This window comes from Pelodiscus sinensis, chromosome 6, assembly GCF_049634645.1.
Source record: "Pelodiscus sinensis isolate JC-2024 chromosome 6, ASM4963464v1, whole genome shotgun sequence".
Classification (NCBI taxonomy): domain Eukaryota; kingdom Metazoa; phylum Chordata; order Testudines; family Trionychidae; genus Pelodiscus; species Pelodiscus sinensis.
The window spans coordinates 2819250-2830702 of record NC_134716.1 but is presented as its reverse complement, the minus strand read 5'-3'; the positions used below and the strand labels follow the sequence as shown (position 1 = coordinate 2830702).

General features: G+C 47.8%; 1 protein-coding gene across 1 annotated transcript; it reads left to right on the top strand.

Annotated features, from left to right (window-relative positions):
• The first annotated feature begins 5014 nt into the window (after window positions 1-5014).
• Window positions 5015-11356, top strand: LOC102456753 (purpurin). The gene is made up of 6 exons (XM_006135146.3): window positions 5015-5134; window positions 6754-6871; window positions 8089-8225; window positions 8484-8596; window positions 9634-9846; window positions 11231-11356. Exons 2-6 carry the CDS (start codon window positions 6755-6757, stop codon window positions 11239-11241), a joined length of 591 nt encoding a protein of 196 aa, XP_006135208.1. The 5' UTR covers window positions 5015-5134; window position 6754; the 3' UTR covers window positions 11242-11356.
• The last annotated feature ends 97 nt before the right edge of the window (window positions 11357-11453 follow it).

Genomic DNA, 11453 nt, shown 5'->3' with positions numbered 1-11453 from the left:
GGTCTTTGGGCAAACACTGGGATTTAGCCTCCGGCGCTGTCGCTCAGCTCATGAGAGCCACATTAATTTCCTGGGGACAGAAACGCATTTCAGGTCCCATAGTTACAACAGTAATGTCTCCCTTCCAATACCAGGGCAGTGAACTCCATGCAGTTCACCAGAAGGCCTAATAAGGCCACGAAACCAAATGCGAACAACTTTCCAATGACTTAGGCCACGTCTTCACTACCAGGAAGATTGATGTTGTGGCGGTCGATCTTCCAGAGTTTGACTGAGAGGGTCTATTAAAGACCTCCTAAATAGAACTCAGAGGGCTCTCCTCCTCAATTCGCAAGGAGGAAGGGAAGTTGATGGGAGCCTTTGCTTCCGTCAACCTCCCGCTGTGGAGACAGCGCCAAAGGGCGAATTAAGATACGTCGACTCCAGCTACGTAATTAGGGTAGCTGAAGTTGCGTATCTTAATTCGACCTTCCAGGTAAATATGGACAAGGCCTTACTGTCTGTGTTTCATTTTTCCCAGTGAAAGAAGTGATGTGATTAACTGAGCTATGAGCCAAACATTCAATACTCCTTCCATGGTCTCCAAGCACTTCGCAGGGGATGGAGGAGCAGTATGGTTGCCAGTTGGTGGGTTAATGGTGGTGGGAGCGGAACACAGCTCCGTGTCAGGTCTCCTCATGCCCGGGCCCAGCGTCTTACCTGCAGCCGTTATTCCCGCCTCGTTAAGAATATGAATTAGATCTAGAGAAGCTAAAGCAGAGGCCAGAAATCCTCTCATCCCCATAGACAATAACTGCCCCCATATCTGTCAAGGGCAACTCACAACGCTTCTGTCTTCAGTTCCTCCCGCAGACCCGTGCAAACAAACACCCCACCTGATGGCGAGCCGGGGGGAGGGAGCTGGGTGCCTGACAGCAGAGACGATTTAGGGATTCCATGCTGGGCCTGCCGCTGCTGACCTAGCACATGTTGCTAAATCTGAGCAGGCTGAACAATCCCAGTAAATCCCTGGGCAACTGATTGGTTGGAACAAGTGTTGCATAAAGGCACGCATGAGGGTCTGCATTATCCCCCTCTGCTCCGTTCTGCAGTCCCATCCTCCATTCAGCTCCTTTTGCAGAGGCTGCTTTGACCAGGGCTCTTCTGCACCGTTCCCGTTGCAGATTACATCGGGCAGCAGTGCTCGGCGGGCTGGTTCGTTAGAAACGCTTATCTCCATGCTTCTCTGGATTCCTTTCTTCCCCTGAACCCAAGATGAACCGCCGTGATGCGGTTGGAAGAAAATACGCCCACAGAACACATGTCCGTGCTGCAAAATGTCCCCAGTGCAGTGACAGATGTTACTCCACCAACCAAAAGCTCGTGTTGTAATTAGCTATTAGTTGCATGTCTCTAAACCCAATTGGATTATATGTCATGTAAGTAAGGGTGCACGTGTCACCTCTGTCTGGCAGGGAGCTATGCTCATCAGTGCAGATGAAATCAGGCTCAGTGGCCAGTTTTTACAAATGCTTCTAATTTACAGAAAAGACTTGAGCCTCACTTGGCCTTAAATAGCCACGTTATTTGTATGAGAAGAGAATATAATTGGGGGGGGGGGGGGGTGTTTGTTTCAGGTGACCATTTCCTTGCTGCTAAATATCATTCTGGTTCCATAATAGTTTTGTGTTGCAAAAAACAGTTACCGGCTCCTATTGATTTAAAGCTTTCTTTTAAAGAAGCTCCCATGTTACAAATATATCTGGACACTTACTGATTAAATGTATCCTTTCCACCACATATAAATCTTTCACAGTCCCAGGAAGCTGACCAAATAGCTGGGAGCAGGGAGTTGAAAACATCTTGTACCAGATTTAACAGAGCTTGTTATTTTGAAACTCTGTCTGGCATGGAAGATATAGCCGTGTGTGTTCTCTCTAGGGTCACTGCTGATCTCCAAGATCTGGTACTCATGGTGACCTTGTATTCCTAAGAGTAATGGCTGAAGGATTAGCTTTGAGAACATCCATTTGGTCTCTTTCTAGAAAACGGGCGACAGTTTCCTGAACTGTGTTCAACTTAAAGCAGTGTTTTGAAGGTCTCAGGTCAGGTAGTGCATTGTTGTGGCAGGCCCTGGACAAACAGTAAGGTAAAGTCCCTGTTCAACAGTGAAGGGGAATATAATCATGGGAGTGAAGGAGCATGACCAAGGTCACCTAGCACATCAGTGCCAGAGCCAAGTCTCCTCACTCCGCGTCTAATGCCTTTTCCGTTAGACCATCTGGCCTACCGAAAAACATTCCCCAGTGAAGGCGCAGCTAAGGACACCATTCCTTACCCATCCTGGCTAAGAGCCATTAATGGACTTAACCTCCATGAATTTATCTAGCTCTCTTTCCTAGCCTGTTATAGTCCTAGCCTTCACAACCTCCTCACGCAAGGAGTTCCACAGATTGACTATGTGCAGTGTGAAGAAGAACGTCCTTTTAATTGTTTTAAACCTGCTGCCCGTTAATTTCATTTGGTGGCTCCTAGTTCTTGTATTATAGGAACAAGTAAATAACTTTTCCGTGTTCACTTTCTCCACACCACTCATGATTTTATAGACTTCGATCATATCTCTCTTTAGTCTCCTCTTTTCCACCGGGTATTGGCTGCTGTTGTAAAACAGGACACTGGGCTAGATGGACCTCTTGGAGTTATCCTGGATAGTTCTCTGAAAACTTCCACACAGTGTGCAGCGGCGGTCAAAAAGGCAAATAGGATGCTAGGAATTATTAAGAAAGGGATAGAAAATAAGACCCAGAATATCTTACTGCCCCTGTATAAAACTATGGTACGCCCACATCTTGAATACTGTGTACAGATGTGGTCTCCTCACCTCAAAAAGATATTTTGGCCTTGGAAAGGGTTCAGAAAAGGGCAACTAAAATGATTAGGGGTTTGGAACGGGTCCCATATGAAGAGAGGCTAAAGCGACTGGGACTTTTCAGTTTAGAAAAGAGGAGACTGAGGGGGGATATGATAGAGGTCTATAAAATTATGAGTGGCGTGGAGAAAGTAAATAAGGAAAAGTTATTTACTTGTTCCCATAATATAAGAACTAAGGGCCACCAAATGAAATTAATGGGTAGCAGGTTTATAACTAATAAAAGAAAGTTCTTCTTCACACAGCGCGTAGTCAACCTGTGGAACTCCTTGCCAGAGGAGGCTGTGAAGGCTAGACCTATAACAGAGTTTAAAGAGAAGCTAGATCATTTCATGGAGGTTAGGTCCATAAAAGGCTATTAGCCAGGGGGTAGGAATGGTGTCTTTGGCCTCTGTTTGTCAGAGGCTGGAGATGGATGGCACGAGACAAATCGCTTGATCGTTGTCTTTGGTCCACCCCCTTCGGGGCACCTGGCACTGGCCACTGTTGCCAGGCTACTGGGCTAGATGGACCTTTGGTCTGACCCACTACGGCCGTTCTTATGTTCTTATGTTCTTAGATGGACCTTTGGCCTGACCCAGTCTGATCATTCTTATGAGATGAGAGTGGAAGACCAGGACTGCGGATGACTGGCCATGCTCACGCGCAAATAAGTACCCTACCAACAACCCTGGTGTGGTACTAATTGTCCACCCTCCAGGTAGGCAGCAGCATTAACTAACCTCAGGGAGCAGCACCACTTGCTGCTCCAAGATGGGCCTGACTAGCAAACTGGCCTTTTATGCTGCTCAGTTGCTGGGCAGATTACCAGCCAGGTGTGACCTGCCTTTGGATGGAAAAGGTGCTGAAAAGAGGGGGGTGGGGAAGAAGGCTTCCAAGTGGCCTTCACAGGAAACCCAAGATGGCCTTGTAGGGAAACGACAACAACGACAACATTCTGAGACACTGTCACCCACAAAGCCCCTCCCAACCGTGTGTAGCCACAAGTACAGAAAGGCTCCGGCTGCCCCTAACAAACTAGCCAAGCAGAAGTGCCGAACCCATGAAAAGTTCCTCTCTGCAGCAGCCTATGGAAATGCAGAGAGGCCCAGAGCTGACACAGGGAAGGGTGATATTTCCATCTCTCAGCAGGAAGCAGCAGGGATCGCGTGCGACGAAGGTGGGACCAGCCAGAAGGAGCAAGGCTGAGGAGGATGCAAATCAGCACGACGCAGTTTTTTTCAAACCTCTTCTGACTTCATCTTCATTTGAGTTGCTGTGAAGCATAAGCATCTACAAGTGAATGGTTTTAATGGGGACATTTGCTAGGTCTACACTGCACTCTAAACTCGCAATAAGACACGCGACTTGCGCTATGCAAATTGCATTCTTAGTTTGAGTCTATTTCAAAATAAAGTGCTATTTTGAGCTGTCCCTTACTCCTCGCACAACGAGATTTATGGGGATGGCAAAATAGTGCGTCTGCTATATTTTGGAAGAGCGGACGCGTTCAAAAGACGCGGGGTAGCTATTTCGGGATGCCTCTCTGCAGCAGCCTATGGAAATGCTATTTCAGGATACTTCTGGTATCCCAAAATAACTTTGATGTGCAGACATACCCTTGTTGGAGTGGGGAGTAGAGAGAGAGAGCTCAGCTGGAATTCACTGGGGTCTTGGTATGACAACCTGGAAAGTGTGTGTGTGTGTGCGTGTGGGGTCCATATAGAGGAAAAGTGGGAGATTCCAGGGCTCAGAGACAGATGTTGTGAGTCTCCTGGGGCAAAGTCCTCATTTTTATACCCCAGGGGAGTGACTCCAATTGGGTGCATGTGCCTATTCGCATGTCTACTGATGCGTGAGTTTCTGATTAACTAGCTGCCCATGTTTCTTCCCCAAGACATGTGAAAGAGGCAGGCCAAGTGGAATGTGACAACAGTGTCCTTTCTGGGGCTTCACTGGCCCTATTAGCGTCCTGGACTTCTTTTTCCATGATGGAAAAGCTGTGTTTCTATTAGGGCAGCAGGCAGACGCACCACTGCAGGGATTACACTTGTTCTTTACCAAATGGATTATCCAAGATTAAGTGTCTTATTCAGGCACAGGAGGGAAAATAACCAATTAGTGACTTTGCAGGTTCATTATTTAAAGGCAGCCAGAGGGCAGTTCACAGAGCACTCTCCAGCTGACCACAGAGTGACGGACTGACTCGGAGTAAATTGCAGGGCTCCGGGGGCAATATCCCAGCAGGTAGGTCAACTCTCTCTCAATAAAGAAGCAGGTTAGTCTCTTTGGAACCAGCTTCTCCTGCCCCCATTGGACTTGGCATCTTATGTTAAATCTTCCTAGGGAAACTGCAAGGAGCGTTTGCTGATGCATGAGGGGTAGCTTGAGCGTTAACTGCTCATGTCTTCGGGACCATCTGGAGGGTGGGCCGGGCTCTGCCTAAGTCAGATTATGAAGCTTAAAAATGCGAAATGACTTGCTATGTGATGTGATGACAAGGGTTGAACACCTGCAAAAATAAGCTGTAATAATAATCAAAGGGTGACCACTAAAGACTTTTTTCCCCTTGTAAGCATTTGAGATTAATATGGACGTGTGGGTCAAGAGGGGTATGGTAGGTGGTAAATACAGGTGGGGGTTACGTGGCAAATTGTAATATTCTAAAGGCGGGTCAACAATCCAACATCTGAATATTGTCTCTCAGATCTGAAGCAGCGAGACTATGAGAGGGATTAGTATGAAAGTTAAATGCATTTCATGTTTTGAGAAGCCACCTGAAAACATTTGATTTCATGGGGAAAAAATCTCCTATGAAAGGTAATAATCCTGCTGGATATAGAGAGATCCCAGGGAGGATGTTGTGAAGGCTAGAACCTTAACAGGCTTCAAAAAAGAGCTAGATACATTTATGGAGGTTAGGTTCATCAATGGCTACTAGCCAGGATGGGTAGGAATGGTATCCCTAGCCACTGTTTGTCAGAGGCTGGGAATGGGCGACAGGGGAGAGATCGCTTGATGATTCCCTGTTCTGTTCACTCCCCGGGGCAGCTGGCACTGGCCACTGGCGGGAGACAGGATGCTAGGTTAGATGCCCTTGGGTCTGATCCAGTCTGGCTGTTCTTATGTTATGTTCTTATATTCTCTCGATACTGGTAAATACTGAAAACAATTTAATTCTGACAAGTGAAGCTTCTCCCGAGTTCCTTGGAACACTTCCATCAAGACAACATTTAAATGGAAAAGTAGAAAATGTGATCAGCTCTGTTTCCCAGCTCCATTTTTATCAATAAAATATAGCTGGCGTAAATGCCAGTATCCGTGGCAAACAAAATACTAATTTAGCAAACTGAAATTATGGTAGGTGCTCCGATGGGTGAATCAGACTTGCTTTAGGCATTTTAATGTGGCCAGGTTTCTTAAAGAAGGATTAATTCTGTACTGTAATTAAAGTAACATGAAAGGAAACACATTTAAAAATGTGCCGCCTGCAATCTGTATTTATAGCAGATGCAGGGATTTTATTTTAAACTTGACCTGAAGATGAATAACTACCATTTTTTTCCATCTCAGTGGAGATCTTAACGCGGGTGGAAAACTCCTGACTTACTGATAAAAGTAAGATTGATTGGTGTCTGCATCTCCACCCCAAATGTGATTGACATGACAGTGGGCTGTAGTGTTTGTTAACCACACAGAAAAGGTCAATTGTTGAAATGAACACAAGGTCAAGGGCTCTGCTCCCCCCGAAGTCGGTATATTTCAGATGCTCTCTGGATTACTATAGGGCCTTCAATTAAAAACCTTCTTCCAATTTATGGGTCTGCCTCTGCAGGCAACTCCTCATGTATGCTTTTGTCTTGCAGAATGAAATATGCGCAGTATGTGTTCCTGGCAGCAGTGCTCTCTGGTGTTGAACACTGCCTGGCTCAAAGCTGTGTAGTGGATTCTTTCTCTGTGAAGGACAACTTTGACCAGCAACGGGTAATTGTCACAGCTTCATCTGCTGCCCACAGTGTGGTGGTAGAAGCTACACAATTGACATCACCTCTTTAATTTGCATAAAGTGCTAATTAAGTGCAACAGGAGCTGGGAAATTAACCTTTTTGGTTGAGAGGCAAAATATATTCTTTCAATCACTGTTTCCATAGTTTGCTGTTAACTGACCAGATTAATATCCTGTTGCCTTCGGCTCAGTAAAATCTTCAGCCCAAAAAATGCATAAGCCAGAAACATGGCTCATAAGGAAACTTGTCTGTCCTAGCAACATCTGCTGGATTCCTGGAGGTCCCAAAGCTCTGACTCCTAATTCATAAATGTGCTGCCATTAATGGCTTGCTCTGATTCCTTGAACTTAATTCTGAATACATGGGAGAGCCATTCCTCACAGGTAATGAATGGTATGGACTTGCCTCCTTTGAATGTAGTGTACTAACGAGCTGCAAATCTTCACTTGGGAGTCGGAGCAGATGATGAATCAAAGGGAGATGATTTGGGCCTTACTGGAACCCTCATGACCTCTGACATCAGCCAGCTGCTCGGGAGTTTCTGAGGAGCTGGCTGAATTATGGTAGCAAATTTTTACCATAAACATTTTTACCATAAAAAAACAGTGGTGGACCACCGTTAACTGGGACAGGAAATCAATAGAATATGGGTTTAGAAGTGGCCAGGGCACCTGCTTGGGACTCTGTGATAGGAGGGTTCAATTTCCCTGCTCCGCCACAGATTTCCTGCATAGCCTTGGGTGCCTCACCTCTCCAGTTGTAAAATGGGGAGCATAGCAGAGGCAGCAGACCTGGAGGGAGGGCAGAGGTGAGAGGAGAACTTGGTAGGGGTGTTGTGGGGCTGTGGATACCTTCCTGCCCAGCCAGGTGCCAGCTCCTCCCAAATGCCACCAAATCTAAATACCTCCCCTCCTAACCCTCAGGCCCACAGTTGGAGGGGGCTTCCACCAGCCTTGGATAGTGGCATTATGCCAGGGCTACCGACCCAGTTCCTGGCCCAAGGTCAAAGGTGCCGATGTACACTAGAGCCGTTCCTCCGAGCACTAACACGTGTCCACACGGGCCTTGCCCTGGTGTTTAACAGCACCGCCCACAGGGCACCTCCCGACAAGCTTTCTGCAGTAGCTTTCCACCCATACTGGATGTTCATGCTGGGCAATGGACATTAATAGGGAGGTTTTCCTGTCCTTTCAGTATGCAGGGAAATGGTATGCCCTCGCAAAGAAAGACCCGGAAGGCCTCTTCCTTCAGGATAACATCTCGGCTGAGTACACCGTGGAGGAAGACGGCACTATGATTGCATCTTCCAAGGGCAGAGTGAAGCTCTTTGGGTAAGTATGAAGCCCTCATGGCAGTTGAGGGCTCTAGTATGTCTTGGGAAAGGATAGCAGGTTTAAAAGAAACACAAGGGAGTATTTCTTCCCACAGCGCATGTTCAACCTGTGGAACTCCTTGCCAAAGGATTTTGTGAAGACCAAGAGTATAACAGAGCCCGGTCCCTGTTGGAGCCCTGAGCAGGGCTGCTGTTCTGTGCATTGAAACGTACACACTGCGGGTGCTCACTCCGGGGTGTCTCTGCTCCGTTTCAGATTCTGGGTGATCTGCGCGGATATGGCTGCTCAGTACACAGTCCCAGACCCCACCACCCCAGCGAAGATGTACATGACTTACCAAGGCCTGGCTAGCTACCTGTCTAGCGGAGGTGAGTGAATGTCGTCCCCTTTGGTTGGACGGGTGGGTTTGTCTCCCGTGGGTCTCGAGGCACACGTGTTTCCGTGGCTGAGCTGCCACGACCGTTGCAATCTGGGACATTGTAGGTCACCCAGGATAGTGAGATATGCGTGAGAGCTGAGGACCAAATGTTGTTGACCAAGCGGCAGAGGGGGTCTGGCTGTGGAATCTACTCTGGGAGACGCCTCTAGAGGCTGATGGTTGGCGAGCACTGCAAAATTGTGCTCCTTGTTGCTTCTCTACCATAACCAACCCCTCTTCCCCAGACAGGGGAGCCGACTGCCTCGCTGGGTCCTAGCAAGGTGGGGAGGAGGGCCAGCTCCATGCTCCTGGAAGAGGTGGGGCCTCAGGAAGAAGGGGCGGGGCCAAGGGCATGCCCCTCCCCTTTCGGTTCTGACTGGCATGTGCTCTGCCGTGCTGCATCTCTACCACCCAGGCAGCCCTCAGAGCCCCCAGAGAGTGCCAAGCTGTGATTTAAAGGGCTCAAGGTTCTGGGTGCATCTTGACCAACCCTTTTGAATAACTGGGCCCCGGTCCAGTTGTCGTCTTTGCCCTCCTCCTCTGTCGACGGGCCTGTCCCCAAAACGTGACGGGGAAACCTACTCCAAAGAAAACCAGCCCTCTCCCCTGGTGGTAACGTCGCGACCCCCTGAGGATTCCTGACCCCCCAGTCTGAGATCCCCTGGTCAAGATGATTTGGAACCAGAGTCACAGCTTGGTTCCACAAACGGAAGCATTTGGCCTCAGCTCAAATCAACCAACAACTTAATGTTTCGGTTTCCCGTTTAGAAAACCGAAAAACTCTGGCAAAATCCACACTTTCCCACAGAAAACATCAATCTGTCAGGAACAGCATTTTCCTTTCAATGGAAAACTGCCAACCCTCTCTGAGGAGATGGCAGCCATTTTGGCCGAGGGCAGTTCTGCATTGAATTCTCTGGGCTCTACCATTGTTCCCTTCAGCCACTGGTTTAGGAGACCAGGACTCAGTCTGTTCTCATATTTCAGGGGACAACTACTGGGTGATTGACACCGATTACGACAACTATGCCATTACATATGCCTGCCGCAGCCTGAAAGAGGATGGCACTTGTGACGACGGCTACTCCCTTATCTTCTCACGCAAACCCCGTGGTCTCTCACCGGACATTCAGCGCATTGTGCGTCAGAAGCAGGAAGAGATTTGCATGTCTGGCCAGTTCCAGCCAGTGCTGCAGACAGGTACGCTGAAAGACTAACATCAGAGGGGTAGCCGTGTTAGTCTGAATCTGCAAAAGCGACGAGGAGTCCTGTGGCACCTTATAGACTAACTGAAGTGTAGGAGCATAAGCTTTCGTGGGCAAAGACCCACTTCGTCGCTTTTGAAAGACTAACAGCCTCTTCCGGGTGGAGTCAGCGGCATATTTCTTAACAGAGAGTGTAGGGTAGAGACCAGAAGGGCTGCTCTCACTGTAAAGACCACAAAGTCATTGCAACCTAATGAGCAATTCTTTCGACAGCAATATGAAGTCAGAGCGGGGCTTAGAAACTAAAAATGTGATTTATGGTTGATCTTGTGCAATCTTCCTTCTGCCCCTCGTCCCCATCCTCAGCAGGAATGAGTAATGGAAACCACGGGATGTCATGTCTCTGCTGGGGACATACCAAAGGGCAGATGGAAGGGTGCATGAGCAATGGTGACTCTGGCATTGCCTAACTTTCGAAATACATACAGCTCTTCCAACCTAGCTGGGATTAGAATCATAGAATCCTAGGGCTGGAAGAGACCTCAGGAGGTCGTCAAGTCCAGCTCCTTGCCCAAAGCAGGACCAATCCCAACTCAATCAGCCTGTACAAGGATTCCCAGCCTGTACGAAGGTGAATCCAGATCCCAGTACTTAACGGGCTCTCCCCCCAGGGAGGCGCTGGCAGTGTTGGAAACCTGAACCGGCAGCACAAACTGCTCTAGGTGGAGCTGCACGTCCGCACTGGTTGGCAGGAGATGACTATTTCTCTGGATGTGTTAATGGGTCCCGGGCTGGATATTAAGGGTGCCTGGGGAGCAGCTTTGCCTAGTTGTCTGTCCTGAGAGCTGGGGTCCTTCTAGCCCCACTTAGTGCTCGTGGGGTGAGGGAACTGGCCCTTTGATGCCTGTGCCGGAGGCACAACATAAACCTAACCCTCCCTTGCTGCAATGTTAGGCCCATTGCTTCTTGACCTATCATCAGAGGCCAAAGAGAACAATTTTTCTCCCTCTACCTTGTAACCACTTTTTAGGTACTTGAACGTGGCTATCATGTCCCCCCCAGACTAAACAAAACCTTTTATCAAACAAAACAGGTTGTGGGCCTTAGTGGTTGGTGATGGCTGACATAAGTTAAAGCAGTCCAGGGGCTACTCTAACACATGATCTAGGAGAGGCATGCCCAGAGCAGGATTCAGACCATGCAAGTAGGGGTTTTGGATACTGACCCTGCTTTGAGAGTACCCCCAAATTTCTGCAGCTGTAACTGAACTGAAGGTTGGAAATAGAACAGAACATTGCCATGATGTTACAAATTCATTTGCACGGCATAGAAAAAATGAACTCACCTTTTCTTCCTTTTTTCTCTCTTTCCTTTTGCAGGGGCCTGCTGAAGAATGCATTTGTGGTTCCATTTCTAAGAGCAGAAACTAGACTCCAGGTCTTAAAATTGTTGTTCACTTAAAAATCAAATAGTTTGCACCATTGGTTTTTTTTTTCCTGAAAAATGTGTTAAAATGTGTGGTTGTGTTTGGTTTTTTTGTAACCCGAGTGCAATTTTCAAAGGAATAATGGTAATGTGATGTTTTTTTAAAAACCTCTAAAT